Source organism: Notechis scutatus, chromosome 12, assembly GCF_049901735.1.
Source record: "Notechis scutatus isolate UNSWTSFEM ecotype Mainland chromosome 12, rNotScu1.2, whole genome shotgun sequence".
Classification (NCBI taxonomy): Eukaryota; Metazoa; Chordata; class Lepidosauria; order Squamata; family Elapidae; genus Notechis; species Notechis scutatus.
The window spans coordinates 5,753,927-5,778,603 of NC_142020.1; the positions used below are offsets into that span (position 1 = coordinate 5,753,927).

General features: G+C 37.3%; 1 protein-coding gene across 7 annotated transcripts in view; it reads right to left on the reverse strand.

Moving 5' to 3' along the window:
• RBFOX1 (RNA binding fox-1 homolog 1) overlaps positions 1-24,677 on the reverse strand; it is a 1,983,080-nt gene that overhangs the window by 637,502 nt on the left and 1,320,901 nt on the right. For all 7 annotated transcript variants that reach the window (XM_087973167.1, XM_087973163.1, XM_087973165.1 and 4 more), the window contains one exon: positions 10,440-10,481. In XM_087973167.1, coding sequence (XP_087829293.1) covers positions 10,440-10,481 — 42 coding nt within the window. The remainder of the gene's footprint in view (positions 1-10,439; positions 10,482-24,677) is intronic.

A 24,677-nucleotide genomic window follows, 5' to 3' on the forward strand; every position in this document is an offset into this window, starting at 1 on the left:
ATGGCTGCACAAATCTTGAATATACGATATGTGTTCAGAGCGTTCTGCTTATCAAATTTTCATTGGTACATTTAAATAATCCCATTCAGTGGGTTTCTGCAGGATAGCCTCTTGGAAATACAGTTTGAGATTCAGTGGTAGTCCATGTCTGATCAGAATTAGAATTCTTCTAATAGCAAAAGGATTTTCCCAATCCTTAATATTTGGGATCATAGGAACAATTGGAAAAAAAGTAAATAGAAATTGTCTATTCATATACAAAAATGGCTACCCCTGAGAGTTGGACATTACTGGACAGGGTCATCCTTTGCTTTTTAAAGTATATGAGAATCTCACTGGTTTGCCATAAATCCATGGCCAATTGTCATTGTGCACAGGGTAAATCTGAAGAAAGGAAGAAGGGGGAAAAATAACTCCCAAGAACCTACCTAAATGTCCAAGCAGAGCAAACATTCTGATGATTCTGTAGAAGAGGACACTATTAGTATTTTGATTGGTGGTTAGGCTGCTTCTCGTCTTGTTTTCTTGGTCTAACAAATACATTGTTTGTTTGTTTTTATCCATAGTTTTCCATGGGGAATCTAGGGTTTCTAAGGATGAACTATCTTTCAGCCAGTCACCTGCCAAGGGAACTCTATGAACTTGAAGAAGAAGAGTGAAGATATGGATGATGTTCAGGGACATGGGGAGATTTCATTGCCATCTCTTTTAGGTTGCTCTTTCACACCTTTTGCTTTTAATGGGCTTGCCTCCCTCCAGCCCACAGTTGCACTGACATCAGGTGAGCCATATTAGAATTAGAATTTTTTTATTGGCCAAGTGTGATTGGACACACAAGGGATTTGTCTTCAGTGCACAAGCTCTCAGTATACATAAAAGATATAAGTGATGAGTCATGATCATAGTTATCATAAAAACATTCATCATGAATAATAAGATACAACACTTAGTGATAGTTATAGAATACTGTGTGATGACCCAGGGTAGGATACAAAACAAACACAGTCACAGAAAACAGGTGAAGCCCCTTTTATTCCTTCACTTTGCTTCCAAGCTCCGAATATCTTTGACAGAAGACAAAAAAAACCACCCGCACAGTTACACAAAGAAGGAAAAAAAGCAAGACAAACCAGGCAAGATAAGGGCTGGAGGATGTCCACAGATAACACACATTGGGAAGGATGCCAAACTCAGAGAGGAACTATAAACTAGAGATATTTCCATGCTTTGTTTCCAGTGTTCGCCAGTACGCAGGTCCATACTCTTATTCAGTTGTCACAGCTGCAGCCCATGAAGAGGATCAAGGCCATCTCCTCCTGAGTAGACCACATCTCTCCCTTATCCTGTCCTCCCTGCGTGCCCTAGGATGAAGAGGGGATGGGCCTGGGTCCTCCTCTGACTGCTCAGCTGGCCTCTGCCCTTCCCCAGCCTCCTCCACAACCTCCAGAGCCACACTTCCACTCCCTATTGGCTGTTCCTCCTCTCCCTCAGAGTCAGTCTCCACCAGGGGCATGACATACTAAATAAGCAATCAAAATCATACTAGGAAACTAAATAAAACAATATAAATCATAAAGATACAAGCAACAAGGTTATAGTCATAAATAGAAAAGGAGATAGGTAATAGGAAGGATGAGAAGAATAATAGCAATACAGTCTTAGTAAATAATTGGACAGTGTCGTGGAAATTAGTTTTTTAGCAGAGTGATCGCATGCAGGGAAAAAAAAACTGTCCTTGTGTCTAGTTGTTCTGGTGTGCAGTGCCCTATAACATCATTTTGAGGAAACGGATCCGGACAGAACTGTGAGTAGCAAGACAATCTGAATTTGGAGATTCTATTTCAGATCAATTTAATCAATTATTTCTATCAGAAGTATTTTAAAAAAGGATAATCCCCATTCAGAACCAGTCATCAAAATAAATTGTTTGCTTATGAATCAATAAACCAATTCAGTGACTGCTTATTTCCAGATTGAATCTCTCCTTGATCAGGTTTCCATTCATTGTTCCTTGTCTGGCCTTCAGGTGCTTTGGAAAATAGCTTGACCTCTTCCTCCTCTCTGTGGCAGCCCCTCAACTATTGGAAGACTACTATGCTGTCTCCCCTGGTCCTTCTCTTCACTAGACTAGCCCTGCCCAGTTCCTGTAACCGTTCTTCATATGTTTTAATCTCCAGTCCCCTAATCATCTTGGTTGTTCTTCGCTGCACTCTTTCTAGAGTCTCAACAACTTTTTTTTTATATTTCAATTGAAACAGCTAGGAATTCTAATCAAATCAAATGTTGATTTCCACTGAATCAGATTTCAAATCTCTCCTGATGTGGTCTATGTAGCGTGTTCAGCTTTTCAACTGCACTTTCAATGAACTCGTATTTTAGAAGAATCTTTTGGTTTGGTCTTGTACATAAAATAAATAAATAAACACATTTGGCTTTCATGCAGCAAAAATAACCCCTGTCTGTAGGAGTAGTCTATATTAAAATTAGTGTGGACCAAAAAGAATATATAGCTCGTTGTAGATTTTATTTCATGATGCTCCTGCTCCTGAGCCCCCCAAAAATCAAATTTATTAAATATCCTGGGATTGTGTGGGGCACAGTTCCCTCTGTTGGCACCAAGAAGAGTTGCAGGTCCTTGAAATTTGGTAGCTGCAAGAAACCTGCTTCTTCTTCAGCTTTAGTATAAAGACAGGAAACCTCTGTTTTTAGGGGTTTATTTTATTGAGATGAACATAGCTGTACCTTTTTAAATTTCATCCTGCAGTCTTCAATTCAACTCAGAAGGATAGAAACTCAAGTTCTAGATGTTGGCAGAGGAGTGACACTTCAGACCTAATGTCACCATGTACTCTGTATTCCTTCCCTGCAAGCATTTTTTTTTTTTAAAAAAATCTTACTTTGATCTGGTGTGCTAATACTTGCATGGGTCATTCTACCTCCATCTACCCACTGATACAGTTAAGAGGATAAGTTGGCAAGCCGAAAAGTTACCTTATCCCAGGCAGGAGCAAGGAACTGAATTAGTCATTACTGCTGAATCTTTGTTTTAAATATAGCTGCAGAGCTATCTAACCAGGAAAGAGAGAGGAAGGGTCAAAGCTGAACTCAACCTGCTTTACTCACCTGTCTCTGACAGCATAGTAAAATGTGCTAATGATGCAGTTTTAAAGTAGGGAAAAAATACGGCTGGATTTCCATCATTGTGATTTTTGTGATTTTATACAGACACAGACACACACACACACACTTCAATTATAAATATTTAGAACTTTTAAAAATAAGACTTCAAAACTTTTGCTGAAATGCACATTTGGAGAGAGAGAGAAAAGGGAGGGAGGGAGAGAAAGAGAGAGAGAGAAGGGAGGGAGAGGAGAGGGAGGGAGAGAGGGATGTGGGAGGGAGAGAGGGAGGAAGGGAGAAGGGAAGGAAGGAGAGAGAGAAGGGAGGGAAGGAGGGAGAGAGGGAGGGAGGAAGAGAGAAGGGAGGGAAGGAGAGAGAGGGAGGGAGAGAGAAAGGGAGGGAGGGAGGGAAGGAGGGAGGGAGAGGGAGAGAGAGATGCCAATTTTGATAAGAGACAAAGTCTTTCTCAACCCCATAATATCTCATAATACTTTGCTTTCTAAATTACATAAAGATCCTATTGAATACCAGTTCTTTGTATCTCACAAGGAAAGACAATGGGGAAGTCAGCTTCACTTAACAATTGTATTACTAACTTCACAGCTGCTGTGAATTCACTGTGGCAAGAAATAAGACAAAACTCATGAGACAACTGTGTTGTTTAGCAATATAAATTTTGGGTTCAGGCATGGTTATTAAGTTGAGGAATACCTGTAAGGAATTATTTGGCTGTTCTGTTCATAAGTTCCTAGAATTATTCAATCCTAGGCTTGTTTGAGTATCTGGTTTTGTTTCTTTACCATGGACTGAAAGAAGAGGAAATATATTTCCTTCTAGGATCATGTTCAAATTCTTGAAATGTGAAGAAAGCTTGGACTCAGATATGGGGAAGATTTTGAGAGTACATGAGATATTTTTTTCACTGTGGTGGCAACCAAAGAAAACAGACGTAAAACGCTGGTCACTTCAATTAACATGGTGGCATTCGTTTTTTGTTTTTTTTAAAGGACATACTTGAAACTAAGTGAATTGTAGATAGACTGTTTCAGACATTGTCTAAGAATAATTTCAATCAATGCATTCATAGGACAGTCAATTAATTCAGCCTTCATAAGAGTATAACCAGAGCTTACTAAATCAGACCAAAGATCCATTTAGACAAGGATCACCATTATAATATATCTCAAATCTGGGGAAAAAAACACAGACACAGCCTTTTTTCACAGTTTTCCCCAAGGAACTTCTGTTCAATTATTCCTTAAATATCAAGACTAATGTGCACGGCAATGTCTACCTAAAAGATGGAAGCCTCAATCTATTGTGTATTCATTTATGTCTATAATTCCTATATCATTCAATTAGCCTAGCACCCTGAGAAGTTTGCAACTCATTTTAAAAAGTCATCAAAAATAACATGCCATTTAGTAAACTAGTAACAACCAGGGTAGTATCTACAGTAACCCAATAATAAGTATTGAAATGCCCACAGTTGTAGCATAAAATCAATATAAAAAGCTGCACAAAAAACCCCTGAGAATTGAAGAAATAATTAGTTTCAAGATCTAAATTGTATCAAAATGTAATTATGTTTGCGCAATAAACTTGGCTTATGCCAGGTTTGGCCATGCTTTACGTTAATCGATTTTCTTAATTCACACAATACTTTGAACATTGAATTAATCATATGAATTAGGTTCTAGAAGCTGGTTGGCTAAAAAACATGTTTAAGGAGATTATGGTTACTTGGGTCACATAAATCAATCATAGCACTATTTTTTTTTTAATGCAATGGCTTGAATTATGCATTCCCATTCATTCTCGTGGTGCTTTCAACATTTGGCTCCATTCCTAGATCCATTTGATTGGATTCCTGCAAGTCAATTAAAAATGGGGAAACCTTTATGTATTAGGCACCCCATTAAACATATGCCAAGTACACAGATGAATCAAATGGCATTGAACACCTTCCTTTTTCTCCCTTCATCTTAACCAATGATATTATACTGTTATAAAAATAATTCAGTAAAAAAAATGCACAGACAAACCATAGGCAATAAATCTTACTTTGAGATCAAAGGCTTATTTCATGAACAATTTGGAACATGAAAAGCCATCATAATATAACAACATTTTAGTAAGGTAATATTTACTGACAATAACCCATTGCAAAGAGGTCCAGAGATAATAGCTAAGCCCAGAAAGGATAGCTACTATCAGTGGCCCCGATTTGAGATTTACCTCCTTCTTTTATACCCTTCTTCTTCTAAAGCCCACCCAGTGGTATGTAATCTTACTGGATGTACTTCCCTATTCCCACATACTGACTATCAATCAACACCCCCTTATAGGTGCATGCCAACTCTCTTGCCATCTGCTACTTTCAGTTCCCTTTTTTCTCAATATCCCAGACATTTGTGATCCAAAATAGCTCTTATTTTTGATTGTCCAGCAAATATATGCTTTTTGCAGAAGTAGCAGATAGTAACATATTGCAAAGCTTGCAAAATCTCATCAGATTACAAATATTTCGCTAGGGTTGCAAAATCAGCTCAGCCGGCAGTTATTATATATTGTTAATTTGAAGCCTTCAATTAAGCAGAGGCCTATGCCAACTTTAGGGCCCAGTTGTCTTCCTCTTACGTACTGTTTTGGTGAAGCAAAAGTGCCTACTTAAAAAAGAAAAAAAGACACAATAATTCTGCAGTAGAAGCTGGGCCTCAGAGTCTGTCACTATGCTTTTTACAGTTTTATGAATTACAGCTTATTTCTACCTAGGGCTGTGATCCTAGGCTGTTTCACAGCCTTAAATAAGCAGGAATGATTCATGTTCCATGATCTTATTATTTTTTCTTCCTCCAGCCACAATATTAAATGAAAGAGAACAAAGTTCTCCCCATATGCGTGAGAGTCACATACAAAGAACACACAGGGGAAATTCTGCGCGTTGGCAATGAATGAAAGAACCAAAATTCAATTAGGTTCAATAAAGATCTCCATGAAATAATAAGAGGAGTGAACGAATAGATTATGCCATTGGGCTTGATCACAAAGAGAGAGAGAAAGAGAGGGAGAGACAGACAGACAGACAGACAGACAGACAGACAGACAGACAGAAATAGACAGAGAGAGAGACAGAGAGAGACAGAGACACACAGAGAGACAGAGACAGACAGAGAATATATACAGTGTAAAAGAAATCTGGAAAGTAGATGAATGGGGAAAAATGTCAGGGAGAAATCATGATAGCAAATATAGCAGGTAAACATTTTATTTATTTTCCTTTCTTTCTGGTTTCTGTTTTTCTTTTATTATAAGAACTCTCCGAGTTCACTAAAAATAATAAATAACATAAAATAAAAATAAAATAGAAATGTAGAAGAAAGTGAAATGAATAGATCCATGGTTTCTGAAGAAGTTTTTAAATGTAAGTGAAAAAATGAGTTATCTTGAGATTAGAAAGGTGCCCAATACATTTTACAAATAAATACTGCAAATAAGCAAGGACACTCTGGAAGAAGAACATCTTCATTCACATAACCATCAGTTCAATCAGGCCCTCAAATGAGTTAATCTATTGTATTCATTCACTTGATTTGTGTAGCTGCCCAACTGAAGACATGACTCTGGGTGGTTTACAATTCTAAAATATAGAACAATTAACACAACTAAAAAACAATAAAACAGTAAAACAATTATTACTGTAAAATGATTGTTTTGGGGTTGTCATTTTTTTTAAAATACAGATGATTAATTTCTGTGATACAAACTTATATAAAAAAGCTGTAGCTGTTAATAGCTTACTATTGGACCAAGTTTAAGACTTGGGTCTTAAGACTAACCCACATGAAACTAAGGTTTGAGAAATAATGTCATGGTTTATAGAGCTGCCCAACTATCTGGATTATCAGCAAGTAGGGTCACAACTTCAGAATATTTTCTTAATTTTTTCTTAATTTTTTTATGTATAAGCAACCAGAGCCACTCGTAAAGTAAGCAACTTTATTGTTCTCTATCTAAGGTTTAAGAATCTCCCCAGACTAAGTGCCTTCCTCTGGGAATGACCATGTCAGGGTTTCCAGGTAACAGACCCAATGCCATCAAACCTCTGAGGCTTAGGTGTTCCTCAAAGTACAGATTTATTAGACATGTCATATTGGCACACTGGGAAAAAAAAACAACTATGAATGTCCCTCGGTTTTCCCCACCCAAATTAAAAGTCAACATTCTTTCCTCTAGTCCACATGTCCATCACATGGTCCAATCTAGTCACAGCCCCAACTCCATTTGGTTTCAGTCCATGCCTCCCCAACACCTGGTGAGAATGTCCTTGGTTCCCAGGAGAAATAATTTTATTTTGGCTACAAGTCCCCAGCTATCAATATTGCCCTTCCCATTCCCACAGCTCCGACCAGCCTTGCTGTGGAAGATGCTCCAAAATGGCTTCAGGGTTGAAAGACCAGGTATGGCTTCATGGATCTTGTGGGAAGTCAAGCTTATGTTTCTTGTGACTACACAAGCACTCTATGCTAGGACCTAACTTGATTCCTCCTTCCAGCCTAGCTGGCAGTTTCCCAACAGCATTAATCAAGAAGATGACAGTGACTGTGTAATAATTTCCACTAGCAGTAAAACAACTGTGTGCTAAAAACATGCTTATTGACCTTGGCATTCATTTCATTATGAGAGGATGGTACCACTTATGTTCTTCTGATCCATTCTAGTATCGTGACACCTAAAATGATAAATGAATTTGCATGAGCTTCACTCAATGAAAAAAACCCTATTTCATTGGGTTCAGTGTTGGAGAAGATAAATAAATAAATATGCCGCTTTTAATCATTGTTTCTTAATTTCTCTGTCAGATATAATAATGCAGTAATCTTGTAAATTTATCAAATAAAATGTTTTCAGTGGAAATGAACAACACGGTCATTAAAACATTAAAAAAAAAAATACTGGGAGGATGAAATTGATTAGTGTTGAATAGTTCCAGAAATCAGGATTATTTGGAAAGAGAGAACCACATTCCACTCAGACTATTATTTGTGATTTGTAACAGTAAATCTTGATTTTGGTGTCAACTGACTGAGCTAGGGAAGAGCCAATTCTTATAGCAACCCAACTTTATATATGGAAGCTGCTCACCTAGAAGATGTAACCCACATCAAATTTATTTGATGGAGGCTCATGATTCCTCCCCCCACCATAGTGTTTTATATATTTTAGAATATTTTCAATACAATGTTTTCAGTCAATGGATGGAATCCTAAATTGGCAGATTTATCTGAATGGAAGGATAAAAATGCAAAGAATGTCAACAAACAACAATCACCGACAAACATTGTAGGGGGTACAAGTTTCCTTTGAGAAGGCTGATCAAGTTTGAAATCTGTAAGAATATAAATTCTGAACTATCTTTCATCTCACTCAGGAATTACATATCTAACATTTCCTGGAATATCCATTCATTTATTCGTTCATCCATTCATTCAATTTCTATAGCTGCCCATCTCAATCAATGAACTCTAGGCAGCTTCCAATTCAAAGCATATATTACAATTAAAACAATAAAACATTTTAAAAACAATGAAACTTTTATATATATATATAAACATCCAAAATAAATATACACAGCAGCTGAGGTATTTGGCCAGTTAACAATAAAGCCAAGAAGTAGCCCCTTGAGACGTTTGGCACCCCAGATTCAAAAACACAGAAGGGTTTTTAAAGTTTTACAAAAGGCTAAAAAGACTGAGGCTCTTCTGACCTCCAAGGAGAGGATATTCTGCAAAGCAGGGGCTATTGCCAAAACGGGTCTCTCTCTCTCTTAATCCCTGCTGATACTCTTGGGCTAATGGGATCTGCAGCATGCCCGGTCTGCTAAATCAAATTGGATGGGTAGAAACCCTTGGAAAAAGATGATCCCCCTCAGGTAATTTGGTCCCAAGCTACGTAGGGCTTTACAGCTGACAACCAACATCTTGAATTGCACTCAGAAACACACTGGTAACCGATGCAGGTCACATGTTCCATATATCCGGCAATATGATTCAGCAACAGAGTGAACACCCTACCCGACTCCATTGTTACAGCCTCAACCCCTCACAGCTTCAACCTCAAACTGTCTACTGTGGACCTCACCCCATTCCTAAGAGTTCCTTAAAGGGGGGGTGTATAAGTACACCAGCGTGCCTACTTCCTTGTCTAACTGTCCCCATTTATCTGTATTTACTCCCTTTGTTCACGTATGTTTGTCAAACATGTACAAGATAGCAAATATAAGTATGAACATAAGTTCATACTTATATTTGTTATCTTGTACATGTTAGACAAACAAACAAACAAATATAAAATAAAAAAAATGTAAATACATAAAGCCATGGCAAACACCTCCTTTGTGATTCTAACTCTTTAGATTTTGAGGATAGGGTCACCAAAATAGGAAGATATGATTTGCTATCCACACAGCTACATTCTACACCAACTGAAGTTTGCAAATATGATAATATGGTAAAGATAGCTTCTCTCTTTCCTTCTTCTTCTCTCGGTAGGTACCCAATTGCATCTGACAATTGTCTGTGCATGTGTGTGTTTCTGTGTTTACTTTAATACAGAAATATTTTAACAAATATAATTTAGCACAATTTAATGCAATGCAATCTATCTTATTTAAGCCTTTCTAACTTTGGATGTAATCAGTTATAATTATGACATGGTAGATTTGCTTCTTATTAATTTAATAATCATCCCAGGGAAGAATGTTTATGTTGAAGCTTTGGAACATAAATCATATTTTTTAAAAGGAAAAAAAAATGATACCGTATTGTCTGAACAAGACAGCTGCGGATAGGGGAGGTATGAAATACAAATACTACATTTAGTATTCCTTGTTCACTACTTTATTCCCCCACCCCCAATTTGATGGAAATAATTTCCTTGGCCTTGGTGGCACACAACTTTGCAACCGTAAGATCAGATTTTGTCAAAAGAGTAGAAGCCACTCAAAACAAACCAAAACCTCTCTTTAATTAGCCTTCTTTCTTTTAATGCTGCATTGTAAAATATGCATATTGTTCCTAAAGGCAAGAAAACACAATGTTCCTAAACTTTAAACAAGAACAGAACAACACAAAACTGTCAAAACTGCATATAGTTACTTCTGATCAATGCAGAGAATGTAACATTCCAAGGAATATTTAAGTCCTTTTCTCGAGTAAATACAAGCAAGAACAACTGAGACATTTGATGGACACCTCTGAACCATGGATACAAGAAACCGTATGTTCATTGTAGAAAGACGTGCATATTGTTACACTTACCCTTAATTGACCCCTTTCACAATTCATCTGTTGTCTTGAGATCTATAGGGAATTAAGAGAGAAAGAGAAAAAGAATTAACAAGGAATGCTTTTGTAAGAAGATAATTTGTGAGAGATGATGAGAAGGCTAGCTGTGTAATATGTAGGGAAAAACACACCAGGAAATAAGGAGATAAGATGCTAAGAAACAATATAGCATAAACCAGAATGGAACATCTTCAACTTAGGATACCTTTATTGTTACTTTGAATGTACGTACACTAATCGGCATACATTAAAATGAAATTTCATTGCATACAGCTCTCAAAGGGTCACCACCTCCAATGTGCACTACATAAACAATGACAAAATAAATAAATGCAAAATTATGCATATACCTATATATATTCTATGACACGGAAAAACAGCACAGTCTAGTTCGGATGTATACATGTACATGGTGAGAAATAGACTAAACAACTGCCTCGATCTCATCTTCTGCAATAGTTTGAATTTAATTTACGGAATACAAACTAAATAACCCTTTTCCAGTAGTGACCACAATATGATTGACTTTTGTCTCAACATACGTCCACACAAAAATCACCACAATGATGTAATCCCCAATTGTAACTTCAAAAAGGCAACTATGATCTTATAGACAACGATCTCTCATCCCTGGATTGGCAATCTCTATTCACTGGATGCAATACTGTTGAAGACCATTACAACATATTTTTACTTGAAGTCAAAAGAGTCATCAAACTATATGTACCAACAACAACTCCCAAAACAAAACAAAAAGCAGATTACCCATATCAATAAGGAAACTTCAATCCAAAAAGAGATCACTCTGGAGGAAAAACAAATCTGGTCACGTTGCCAATTTCAAAAACCGATACAAAAATTTATGCCACCAGATAAAGACCGAATGCACCAATTATCACATTAAACAAGAGGAAAACCTTCTAAGCACCAATTCCACCCGTGCTTTTTACAATTTTGTAAACAACAAACTAAAAGACTCAAGGTCCATCCTCTCCTTGATAGGACCTGATGGTAAAGACTGCAACGACGACACCATTAAAGCCAACATCTTTAACACATTCTTCGGCTCAGTATTTGTAAACAGCAATGGATCATGCCCAGTATTTCTAGCCGTACCACAGATAACAACAATGATCTAATACATATCGATTTCACAGAAGACAATGTTGAAAAATCACTACGCAATCTAAAACCATCTCTATCTATTGGACCGGATGGAATATGTGCCTACTTCTTAAGAAAGCTATCCACTGCCATAACCAAACCTCTAAGCATAATCTTTGAAAAATCTTTCAGGACCAGCTCCTTGCCTAACCTATGGTCACAAGCCACAGTCATCCCCATCTTCAAAAAGGGAGACCCAAGCCTAGTTGAAAATTACAGGCCAATCTCCTTATGCTGCGTCACCTGTAAAGTCATGGAATCAATTATTAACCAATCCATCATCCTCCACTTAGAGACAAATAACCTATTCTCCAATAAACAATTTGGTTTCAGAAAAAAACTATCCTGTAATCTACAACTCTTACACTGCAAAAACATATGGACGACATAACTCGACCAGGCAAAGCAATAGACGCAATCTACATAGACATCTGTAAAGCCTTTGATTCAGTGGTACACGACAAACTACTCCTAAAAATAAAATCCTATGGTATCTCTGGACAACTGAATAACTGGATAGAAGCATTCCTGTCAAACAGACAACAAATGGTCAAAATCGGGAGCGTCCTATCAAATCCAGTACCTGTCAATAGTGGTGTCCCCCAAGGCAATGTTCTAGGACCAACTCTCTTCATACTCTACATAAACAACCTCTGTGATCATATTAAGAGCAATTCGTTCTCTTCGCTGATGATGTAAAGCTGTTCAATACCACAGACAATACTGCTACCCTACAAAAGATCTTGACTATGTATCAGAATGGTCAAACAAATGGCAACTTCAAATCTCAACAAATAAATGCTCTGTCTTACATATTGGCAAAAAAATCAGAAAATAAAATACAAGCTGAATAGTCAAGAACTTGTTGATGACCCAAGCTCTGTAAAGGACCTTGGAATACTCACCTCTAATGATCTAAGTGCTAGAGGCCACTGCAACTACATAGCCAAAAAGGCATTAAGAGTTGTTAACCTAATCCTACGTAGCTTTTTCTCTGGTAATATCACACTACTAACCAGAGCATACAAAACATTTGCTAGACCAATACTCGAATACAGTTCATCAGTCTGGAACCCACATTACGTATCTGATATTAGCACAATTGAGAAAGTCCAGAAATATTTCACAAGAAGAGTTCTCCACTCCTCTACTCGTTGTAGAATACCTTATGCCACCAGACTTGAAATTCTAGAACTAGAAAACCTTGAATTATGCCGTCTTTGGTCTGATTTAAGCATGGTATATAAAATCATACATTGCAATGTATGATTGCTTGTCAATGAATACTTCAGCTTCAACCATAACAACACAAGAGCACACAATAGATACAAACTCAAAGTTAACCGCACCAAACTTGATTGCAGGAAATACGACTTCAGCAATAGAGTGGTCAATGTCAATACTCTACCCGACTCTGTAGTTTCTTCCCCAAACCCCAAAAACTTTAACCTTAGACTGTCTACTATTGACCTCACCCCTTTCCTAAGAGGTCTGTAGGGGGCGTGCATAAGCGCACCAACGTGCCTACCGTCCCTGTCCTATTGTTTCTCTTATTCTTTTATTTTTCTTATATGTACCCATTTCATGTATTCACAACTATGTATACACTTATACTTATTATCTTGTAAACAATTGGCAAATCAAATCAAATCAAATAAATAAATAAATAAAAAAAACGAATCTTGTGAGTTTCGAAAAGATGGCCTAGGGAACAGAGCTGTTCCAGAATCTGGAAGTTCTACTAGAAATATTTCAAAACCTCCTCCCAGAGGGGAGCAACAGAAACAGACCATGAAGTGGGTGTGTTGGGTCCCTAACAATGCTTTGAGCACTAAGCACACAGTGCTTATAAACAGTATCCTGAATAATCTTCCTATAATCTTCTCCACTGTCCTCACCACTCTCTGTAGGGACTTTCTATCTGAGGTGCTGCTGCCACCAAACCAAACAGGGATGCAGATTGTTGAAATGCTCTCAATCGGGCCTCTGTAAAAAGTGGCCAGGACAGAAGGAGAAAGATGTGCTCTCCTCCTCCGATGCAGGAAATGCAGATGCTGGTTTGCACGCTTCATTAAGTATGATGTGTGGAGAGTCTAATTCAGATTATTAGTTATCTGCACTCCCAAATACTTAATACTGTTGACACCTCCACAGCTTCATCCTTGAAGTATGACTATGCCGGCTCTTTCTAAAATCTACAATGATCTCCTTTGTTGAATTAACATTCAGAACCAGGTTACTTTTATTGCACCAGTCCCTATAATGTTTGAGCAGACATTGAACATATATCTAGAGTATAAATACTCATGTCTGAACATTCAAAGGAGATCCTAGAATGTTTTGAATACATTCATTTATTTGATTTGATTTCTATAGCTTCCCCATCCCAAAAATTAACTCTGAATGGCATACGTCATAAGATAATTAAAAACAATTACAACAGTACAAAATAAATATGGTTACACATATTAAAGTTACAAGTGTTGCAAAGGTCTGGCTCAAGAATTCTGAGAGCTGAACTCCATGCATCTTAGAACACAAGAAGGATGTCCCATCTTCCATCATGTTCCCTTCAACATTTTAATATCATAATAATAGAGTTGGAAAGGACCTTGGAGGTCTTCTAATCTAAACCCTCTCAAGCCTATACCATTTTAGACCAATGGTTGTCCAATCTCTTATTGAAAGCCTCCACAACTTCTGAAGCCAAGCTGTTCCATTGGTTGATTGCTCTAACCATTAGGAATTTTCTCCTTAGTCTTAGGTTGCTTCTCTCCTTGGTTAGTTTCCATCCATTTGCCATACATTAAATAAAATAAATTCCATCCATAGTTTCTTGTCTGGTCTTTTGGTGCTTTCAAAAATAGCTTGACCCCCTCATCTTTGTAGGAGCCCCTCAAATATTGGAAGACTGGTATCATGTCTCCCCTGGTCCTTTTCTTCACTCGACTAACCATGTCCAGTTCCTGCAACTATTCTTCATATGTTTTAGCCTCCAGTTCCCTAATCGTTCTTGTTGTTCTTCTATGCACTTGAACATATTTTTTTTATATTATCAGAACATATTTTTTTTATATTATCATGACCAGAACTGGATGCAGTATTCCATGTGGTCTTACTAAGGCTTTACAAAGCAGTACTAGAACTAGAACAATCTTAAAATTGCAAGGTTGAGAAACACTGCTCTAGATGTCCAGAGAAGAGGGAAAGTGTGACAAAGGGATTCAGACTAGCCGGACAAATGTTCCTTGACTCTGTGAGATAGAAGAGGGAAGGAAGAAAAGGTAGGGACAAATTTTCAAAGCTATACAGGGGAAAAATGGCATCAACAATTCATAGCTAAATAAATAATCTTCATTTCTTAATTATCTTGCTTTACAGCAAATTCTTTCTCCCCTTGATTAAATCTTAAAGGAAGTAATTAGAGCCAACCAATAGTAACTTTCTTGTAAAATATGGGATAATGTCAATGGTGTCTCCAAGAGATAAATTTCTTAGGTATCTTCATGCAAGCAATGATCTTGTGAGTAGTCTCAAGCATCCACAGTGTTATGAGAAGACAAAGACATACAGACTTGGGGAGACAGGAGAAGATAAAAAATGTTCCAGTTCAAATGGTAGGGTTTGGTGGGGGTGATGGGAGGAAAGGAAAGTTATGGATTATCTGTCAATGGTTACAGTTCCCACAGACTAGCCATGTGGTAAACAAGAACATCTTCCTTCACAAAAATCGACCACAAAAGATGACCAGGGCCTCACAAATGAGTTTATAGATCTACTGAAGCACACCACAAAATGAATAAAAAACATTTCAATGTTAGCAGTCCAGAATGTCAATTCTATACATACACAACACACACACACGCATTTTTGAAACCTGTGATCCAAGAAATATCTTACGAAGACTCTAAGACCCTTGGATTTTATTGACAGTTCCTTCCTTTTGGGATAATCCTAACACCAGAAACTGTAGCTAGATAACACTTTTGTTTGAAGTCTACACACAAAGTGGGCTACACACTATGCATAGTTAATATGTTTTTTGTCAGAAATATCAATAGAGAACTTTTCCAGATGTGTTCATGTGGTAAAATGGGGGAGAAAGAAGAAAGGAAGGAAGGAAGGAAGGAAGGAAGGAAGGAAGGAAGGAAGGAAGGAAGGAAGGAAGGAAGGAAGGAAGGAAGGAAAAAAGGGATTAATGATTCTTTTGTGTTTTCCATCTGACAAAGTTCACAAAGTCTTTTTTCTTTACAGTCACAGGGGGAAATTGAGTGTAATTTAGAATGTAAAATTGATTTATGCAAGAATATCTGCAACCCCAAAAGATGTAAAAATAGAACAAGTAACTAGAATTCAAAAATGTTGTTTGGTTTAAAAATGCCAAAGTAATTTAGTACATAATTCGATTTTGGGAGAAAATATTTTTGTTATCCTGCCAGTACATTTATATTATTTGGAAAGTCCTTGGTAGATTGATACCGTGTATCAGTCTAAAGATGGATGGAATTTTTGTTTAATTAGTTCTTTTTAAGAACTTAACCCAACTTACTTATTTAATTATTTAGAGTTTTTAGGCCATCCATCTCCCTCAAGGATGGTCTCTGGGTGGTGCACACTGTACATATCAGGGTACAAAAAATAATATCAGGGTACAAAAAGGATATAGAATTAAAATTAAAAGTATTAACATTTATTTAAGAGTAAATATTTTGAAATAATAAAGTTATAAAATTATAACAATGTCAAAGGGACAAGAAATCCCAATAAGGCAATTTAACTGTGTTAACATTGGTTAATAAAGGCAGAGTGTAAGGCATCCAAAAAGAGAGAACTCTCGTGGCACATTTCTTTATGAATGGAGTGAAAGAACATGGCATTGCCAAAAACAAAAGTCAAAATTATTAATAAATAAGAGGCATTACTTTAGGTCTTGAAGGCTTTGGAATGTTTCTCCTTAAAATATTGCCTTGGAAATCTTGGGTGCTCAGCCAAACAAAGGGACTTTGTCCCCACAAAACATTTTGTGGGAGTCATAAATTATGTATTTATAATGTAATATCGAAAGAAGCCAATGGAACATAAGGCTATAGTTAGTTTATTTTTCAACAGAGGGACTTGAAAGATGAAGTTTCAGCTTCAGGTGCTTTCCCTTCCTAACCTCAAATAGCCTCCTTGTGTCTATGTTGAGGAAAATACACTCCCTCCTTCCTTTCAAAATTTATTTATTTATTTTTATTTTTATTTTATTGGGTTTGTCAATTGCTTACAAGATAATAGGTATAAGTAAAAACATAGTTATGAATACATGGATACATATAAGAAAAATAAAAGAAACAATAGGACAGGGACGGTAGGCATGTTGGTGCGTCAGAGTAGGTTAGTATGTAGATGGGACAAATCAGCAGTCAACTTCACTTATTGTAAATTGCTATGTGGTATTCTGTGTGAATATATGGTATATTGTTTTCTACTATATTATCTAGACTACTTTCCTCCATTGAATTAAGTTCTACAATTGGTGATATTATGGACCCAAGAATGTATTTTATTTTATTTTTAACTTCTGGTATGATTAGGGGACTGGAGGCTGCCACAAGGAAGAAGGGGGTGAACCTTGGTCAACAGCCACTTGGTCAATCCATGATCGGACATCTTTAAGAAGAGATTGGACAGCCATTTGTTTGACATAGTATAGTCTCTCCTACTTGAGCAGGGGGTTGGACTAGAACATCTTCAAAGTCCCTTCCAATTCTGTTGTTCTGTTATTAAGATGTTGAAGAGGACATGATGAAAGATGGGACTTTCTCCTTTAAGAGACATTACTATTTCCTGGGAGATTTGGAGGATTGTACTTGAGTATGTTTCAGTTTAATGCAATGTTGGGTCGCTTTGAGATTAATGTTCAATATTCCTCCACATACAGGGTCTCACAGAGAATGCATGGGGGTGATGCAGCACAATTTAATTAGGGCTTTGAAACATAATACATAATAAAGTTGTTTCTGAGGCTACAATGGAGTTGAGTTGTTGGGGGAGGGGGGAGACAGGGAGGAGAAAAGATTATACAAGAATCCAAAGACGATTTACAAGCAGGAAGAAAATAAACATGTTTCCAGAAATAAACTTGCAAAACAAAGAAGAATCCGATATGGTAAAATCTTGAATATTTAAGCTTTGTGTGCTGTAGATGTTACAAAGCAAAGCCCCAGAGAATCCTTATCTATGTTTAATATTAAGATAAATCCTCCTTTTTTACCTAATAATAGCTGCACTGTGGTTTATTTAATTTACTTGTACTTTGAAGTAGCATAAGAAATTGTTGGAGAACAAGCTGTATAGTTCCTATCGCAACCACAATGGGAATAATGTGATTAAATGCAACAGCATGAGTAGAAAACTGAAGTATAGCATTGTTAGTATTCAAGGACTTGCTTTCCCTAACCCCGTACAAGGTGTATTACAGTTTATTGTGCCATTAATCATTTCTATTCACCCTAATCACAACATTATTACAAAATAGTGTTAGAAGAGATGTTCTAAAGGCATTTTCAAAACTATGGGATAGCTGGATGGGCAGAGAGAGGGAGACTAATGATTAGGGGATTGGGGACTAAAACATATGATGAACGGTTGCAGGAACTGGGCCTGGCTAGTCTAGTGAAGAGAAGGACCAGGGGAGACAGGAGAGCAATCTTCCAATATTTGAGGGGCTACCACAGAGAGGAGGACCAGGGGTCAAGCTATTCTCCAAAGCACCTGAAGGCCAGACAAGGAACAATGGATGGAAACTGAACAAGGAGAGATTCAACCTGGAAATAAGGAGAATTTTTCTGACAGTGGGAACAATCAACCAACCAGGCTTTCAAGAATAGACTGGGCTGTCATTTGTCAGAAATGGTGTAGGGTCTCCTGCTTGGATGGGGGGTTGGACTAGATGACCTACAATGTCCTTCCAACTCCATTAATCTGTAATAAAAACTAATTCCATAATTCCACTTAGGTAAAGTTGGCTATTGAAGGACCTGATTTTCATAATGAAGATCTCTGAATGGGGTATTGACAGCAAGAAAATATACCTAATAATTATTCAGTGAGTGTGATTCTGATTTAAAAACCAACAACAACAAAAAAAAGAGAGATTTTAGCAGAGATTTTAAAGGGTTTAAAATAATGTTGAAGTTTTTAAACATGCTATGAAATCTTGGCAAACTACTGTATATTGCTGAATATTGAAAGTAAAGTGGGTTCTGTGGAGAATCTAGAACTGTGTTGGCAAACCCATGACAAATATGTCAAAGGTGACACACTACAATATTTGGGGTGACATGCCAAAGATCACCAACACCCAAAAACTATTCTGGACAGCACACCCTGTTTTCATGTGATTTTTTCAGGCTGGAAGCTTGTGAGAAAGGGTGTGCTTTCTCTCTGGAAGTTGTGTAAGAAGATTGTGTTCTCGTATGGCTTCTGGACCATCCAAAAATCATGTGTAGAATGGGGTATGCCTTTGCATGGTTTTCTGAGGCTGCAGACATAGGGTGTGTCATTTTTTTCAATTTTTAATTTCCCAAACATTAGGGGTGCTCAAAGGTTGTGACATGCCTTGGGGAATGTAAATATATTTTGGTTACTTTAATATAATTTAGATGTGCTTGGTAAGTAACTACACAAATTTTGTTTGTTGCTGGAGAACATTCTCCAAAGCTGCTTCAAAAATGAATGCCTCATGTGATCCAGAACTGCTCAAGGAAATGCATTATGTTGTTCTCCCCCCAATCCAAATTAATTAATAGATAAGTAGTTACAGAACTTACAGAATAACTGAGTTGGAAGGGGCCTTGGAGATCAATGGTGGGATTCAACTTTTTTTTACTACCGGTTCTGTGGGTGTGACTGCAAAATTCCCATTCCCTCCCCACCCCACTAACTTGCTTTCCAGATCCGTTCTCCTATGTAGGGCAACCAAAGAAAATCCAGACGATCAGCTGGGACTCAATGGGAGGCAGAGAATAAATGGGGGCAGGGCCAGTCAGAGGTGGCATTTGCTGGTTCTCCAAACTGCTCAAAATTTCCGCTCCCAGTTCTCCAGAACTGGTCAGAACCTGCTTGAATACCACCTCTGTTGGAGATGTTGTAGCTCACTCCCTTGCTCAAGGAAGGAATATATTATTGCATCCTGGATAAATGGCTGATTGCACATGACTCTAACCCAAATATTGAGTGCTATTTTCTCTCTATCTGGGGAAATTCAGAAATGGGATCAGAAAGAGTTTAGTCTTGGCCAGTGTCCAATAAACAGTATATTATTTGAATACTAGGAAGCATTTTACAATAGAAACTTTCTCTATATCTCAATATCTATCTATCTATCTATCTATCTATCTATCTATCTATCTATCTATCTATCTATCTATCTCTAGCTAGCTAGCTATATTAATATTTGAAATGACTGAATTTTCCTTGCAGGAAAAAAAAAGTATACACATTTTGCTTGTCTGCTCATTACAACACATCTCAATTCATCTACCTTATTACTGTTTATATTATTAATGAGAGAAACTATGGATTATGAATTCATGGTAGATTATGTTTTAATGTTCCCCAAACAGAATCATAATTGGTAAAAGAGCTTTTAGTATCAAGCTTCAGTGCACTGGAATGCACTCAAAAATGATTTTATAAATCACACACAGAGCTTAAATGGCATGCTATCATGACACAGCATTTTTTAATTGCTTGCACAATTTTTGACTCTGTGTGGTAATTGTTCAAATGGATGGGATTATACAATCCCTGTGTCTGGTTCAGGACTTCACCCTGGTTGTTTTACCCTTTCGAAATAACCTTCATCCTCCTGAGACCCCAGATTACATTCTGCCACAATGATATCCGTTTACATACAATTCATCAATTCCATTTATTGAAAAAGGACCTGAATTGAAGAGTACTTCTTTTTCTCCTTCAGGTGTAAATTTTGGGCCCCACAGGAATGGAAAATAGGTGCTCTGGGAAGCAAGCCCCCTCCCAGAAGAATGAAATATGTTTGAGAAATATTTTTAAAAGGCAGGATAAAATATTTCCCCTAAAAGAAAAAGAAAAACATCTTAAGGGAAACAGAAACTCAGAGGCCCAGCTTCCACTCCCCCACAAGCAGATATTTTGTGCCCATTGAGAAAGATTAGGCCAGCCAATCTACAAAACAAAAGACCTTCAGCTCCAGGATGATTGGATTAAGACATGACCCTTCAGGACATAATAGGATAAACCCACTACCATTCAGCAGAAGACACAAAGTTCACAACATTGCATAATCTCCTAGGGACATTGCATCACCCTCAGAAATTTCAACCAAACTTAGCTCAGAAAAACACTTAAGGTTTGTACTTTGCCTATAGAGCCAGCTTTGACCCCTACATAACCCCTACATGACCTGATAGGAATCTGACAACAGCCAATAGAATACATGTTCTTTCACAGGAACAGGAAGCTAAAGTACAAAGCCCAAGAGAAGGCATAAAAACCCATCACTCTCAACTCCATGTGGACAGCTGCCCAGAGCCACAAAACCATGTGGTTCTGCTTCATCATTAAACCATCTTTCCAGTCAGCCAATCAGCCTCCATTTTGTCTCCAGTGCCTTTTTCCCGGCTTGGAACTGGAAGTGACTATTTCTTCCAACAACGTGTAACATTATTAATATGTCTAAAGAATAACAAAACTGTCACTTTTTTTGTTACCCCGCATAATGTATATAAATCATTAGATCGTGGACTCCAATTCCTAAATACACCACTGACAATTATTTTTTTTTAACATTACATGAAGAGGAAGTCACAGTCTGGCTATCTGGTTTCATGTGTGATTGTACTGTTACAAGGTTGTTGTTTTTGTTTGTTTGCTTGTTTGCTTTAAACACAATTGCTGTAGCTGACAAGCATTACTCTGTATCTTGTACACTTGAGATGATAAAAGGACTGCATTCTATCGCTTTGATATTTCTGCCAGATTCTTTTTCTTTAAAAGTATCATGAACTTCCAGCTTACATGTAGAAATTTTTGAGAGAGAGAAAAAAGGAAGCATTCCTAATTATATTCCATATAATATGTGGATCAAAACCCAAACCCAAGAACATTCCCATAACACTGTCGAACTATTTACTAGGACTGTATTACTATTCTTCTTCTCCTCATCCTTCCTATTACTTATTTCTTCCAACTTATAACTATAAGCATGTTGCTTGTATCTTTACAATTTATATTGCTTTATTTGTTCCCTAGTATGATTTGATTGCTTATTAGTAACCTGTGACTATCACTAAGTGTTGTATCTTAGGATTCTCGATGAATGTATTTTATTTTTTCTTTATGTACACCAGAGGTGGTATTCAGCAGGTTCTGACCAGTTCTGGAGAACCGGTAGCAGAAATGTTGAGTAGTTCGGAGAACCGGCAAATCCTACTTCTGACTGGCCCCGCACCCATCTATTCTCTCCCTCCCAAGCCCCAGCTGGGTCTCTTTTGGTTGCCCTGCACAGGAGAATGGAGCTGGAAAGCAGGTTAGTGGAGTGGGGAGTGAATGGGATTTTGCAGTAACCTTCCCCTGCCATGCACACCAAGCCACGCCATGCCCACCAAGCCACGATCACAGAACTGATAATTTATTTTTTTTAATCCTACCACTGATGTACACAGACAACTTGTGCACGAAAGATAAATTCCTTTTGTGTCCAATCACACTTGGCCAATAAATAATTTTATTCTATTCTATTTCTGTCTCAACACCCACATCTGTCCGTTTTGCTTTCCTCTTTTGTTCTGCATTGATGAGGCTAGTGTAACATTGGGAAATCATTTGGGGAGAGGGAATAATCTAAAATGCAGTGGAAATTCCTACCCAGTTTTCCAGGGTTAAACATGTGTGTTTTTAAAAAAAACAACAACTATTTTTCCTGAATTCAATGCTGACAACTCCCAAGTCACTTCCTTGCAGTCCTTAACCATATCATCATCACTTTCAGAAGGCATTTGAAAACATTTTAAAACTCTCAGACTCAGAGGCTTCTCAGTGTTCAGCTTCTAGCTTTATTCTATTTTTTTTAAAAAAAGAAAGAAACAAGCAAGTAAAGGTAGAAAGCAAATACCCAGCCATTTTGACAAGCAAGCAAGCACTTCCCACTGCTAGGCATAGAATTGTGTATGTGTGTGTGTGTGTGTGTGTGTGTGTGGACTGCATAATTAGCAAAAGGCAAAACACATTTATTTATTATGCACACACATCCTGTTTGTGTTTTCCTGGAGATGAACTCCCCCCCAAAAAAATCAATTCAGAAGGTGCTTTTTAAAAATGGTGAAATAGATAAGATTAAAATATCTGTCATATTGCAATATTGCAAAATGCAAGATTTTCCTCTAGTTTAATCTCCCACCCACCTCTAACATATCCCCTAGAAGAGGACTCATTAAAAGCAGCTGAAACTGTGCCTGCTTCTAATACCATCTAATCTAATTATCTCATTTCATCTATATAAACTGAGCTCTGTTGTGTCTTAACTGAAAACTGGGGTCAGGGATATGTTTTCTCACCAAGTCCTCTTCCCTTCCCTTTTTTGTTACCTTACTTCTGGTTATACAGCCTTTGCATCTTTGCTGGGTCTGCTGTCTTTCTGAAAGCACCAGCAATTCTATGAATGGGAATGTAGAATAGAATATAGAAGGCAAAAAGTCTAACAATTTTAACTGCTTTGATGGCATAGACCTGGTATCCAAGTTTGGATTCCAAACTTGAACAAGTTTGCAATCCAGAGTGAAAATGATGTTAAAAACATTTTTCATTTCATATTCAGAATCCTCTTCTCAACTTCAAATAGCAAAATTTGTTGTAGAACTGACAGCAAGCTTTAGCATTAGTTTAACTACAAAGAATGCCAATAGTCCTTGAGTTGCAACTACAGTTAGGATTAGAATTTCAATTGTCAATCAGTGTGTTTATAAAGCAGATCACCGAAAGACTAGATCTGATTTTACTATCATTTTTACGGTGATCAGGGAGTCATGTGGTCATTAATACAGTTGTTAAGCACATTTGTAAACAGCAATGGATCATGCCCAGTATTTCCTAGCCGAACCACAGAAAACTACAATGATCTAATACATATCGATTTTACAGAAGACAATGTTGAAAAAGCACTACACAATCTAAAACCATCTCTATCTATTGGATCGGACGGAATATGTGCCTACTTCTTAAAAAAAGCTATCCACTGCCATAGCAGAACCTCTAAGCATAATCTTCGAAAAAATCTTTCAGGACCAACTCCTTGCCAAAACTATGATCACAAGCCATGGTCATCCGCATCTTCAAAAAGGGAGACCCCAGCCCAGTTGAAAATTACAGACCAATCTCCTTATGCTGCGCCCCCTGTAAAGTCATGGAATTAATTATTAACCAATCCATTATCCACTTAGAGACAAACAACCTACTCTCCAATAAACAATTTGGTTTCAGAAAAAAACTATCCTGTAATCTGCAACTCTTACACTGCAAAAACATATGGACTACACAACTCGATCAGGACAAAACAATAGACACAATCTACATAGACTTCTGTAAAGCTTTTGATTTAGTGGTACACGACAAACTACTCCTAAAATTAAAATCTTACGGTATCTCTGGACACCTGCATAACTGGATTGAAGCATTCCTGTCAAACAGACAACAAATGGTCAATATTGGGAGCGTCCTATCAAATTCTGTACCTGTCAACAGTGGTGTCCCCCAAGGCAGTATTCTAGGACCAACTCTCTTCATACTCTACATAAATGACCTCTGTGGTCATATTAAGAGCAATTATGTTCTCTTCGCTGATGATGTAAAGCTGTTCAATACCACAGATAACACTGCTACCCTTCAAAAAGACCTTGACTATGTATCAGCATGGTCAAACAAATGGCAACTTCAAATCTCAACAAATAAATGCTCTGTCCTACATATTGGCAAAAAAAATCAGAAAATAAAATACAGGCTGAATAGTCAAGACTTGTTGATGAT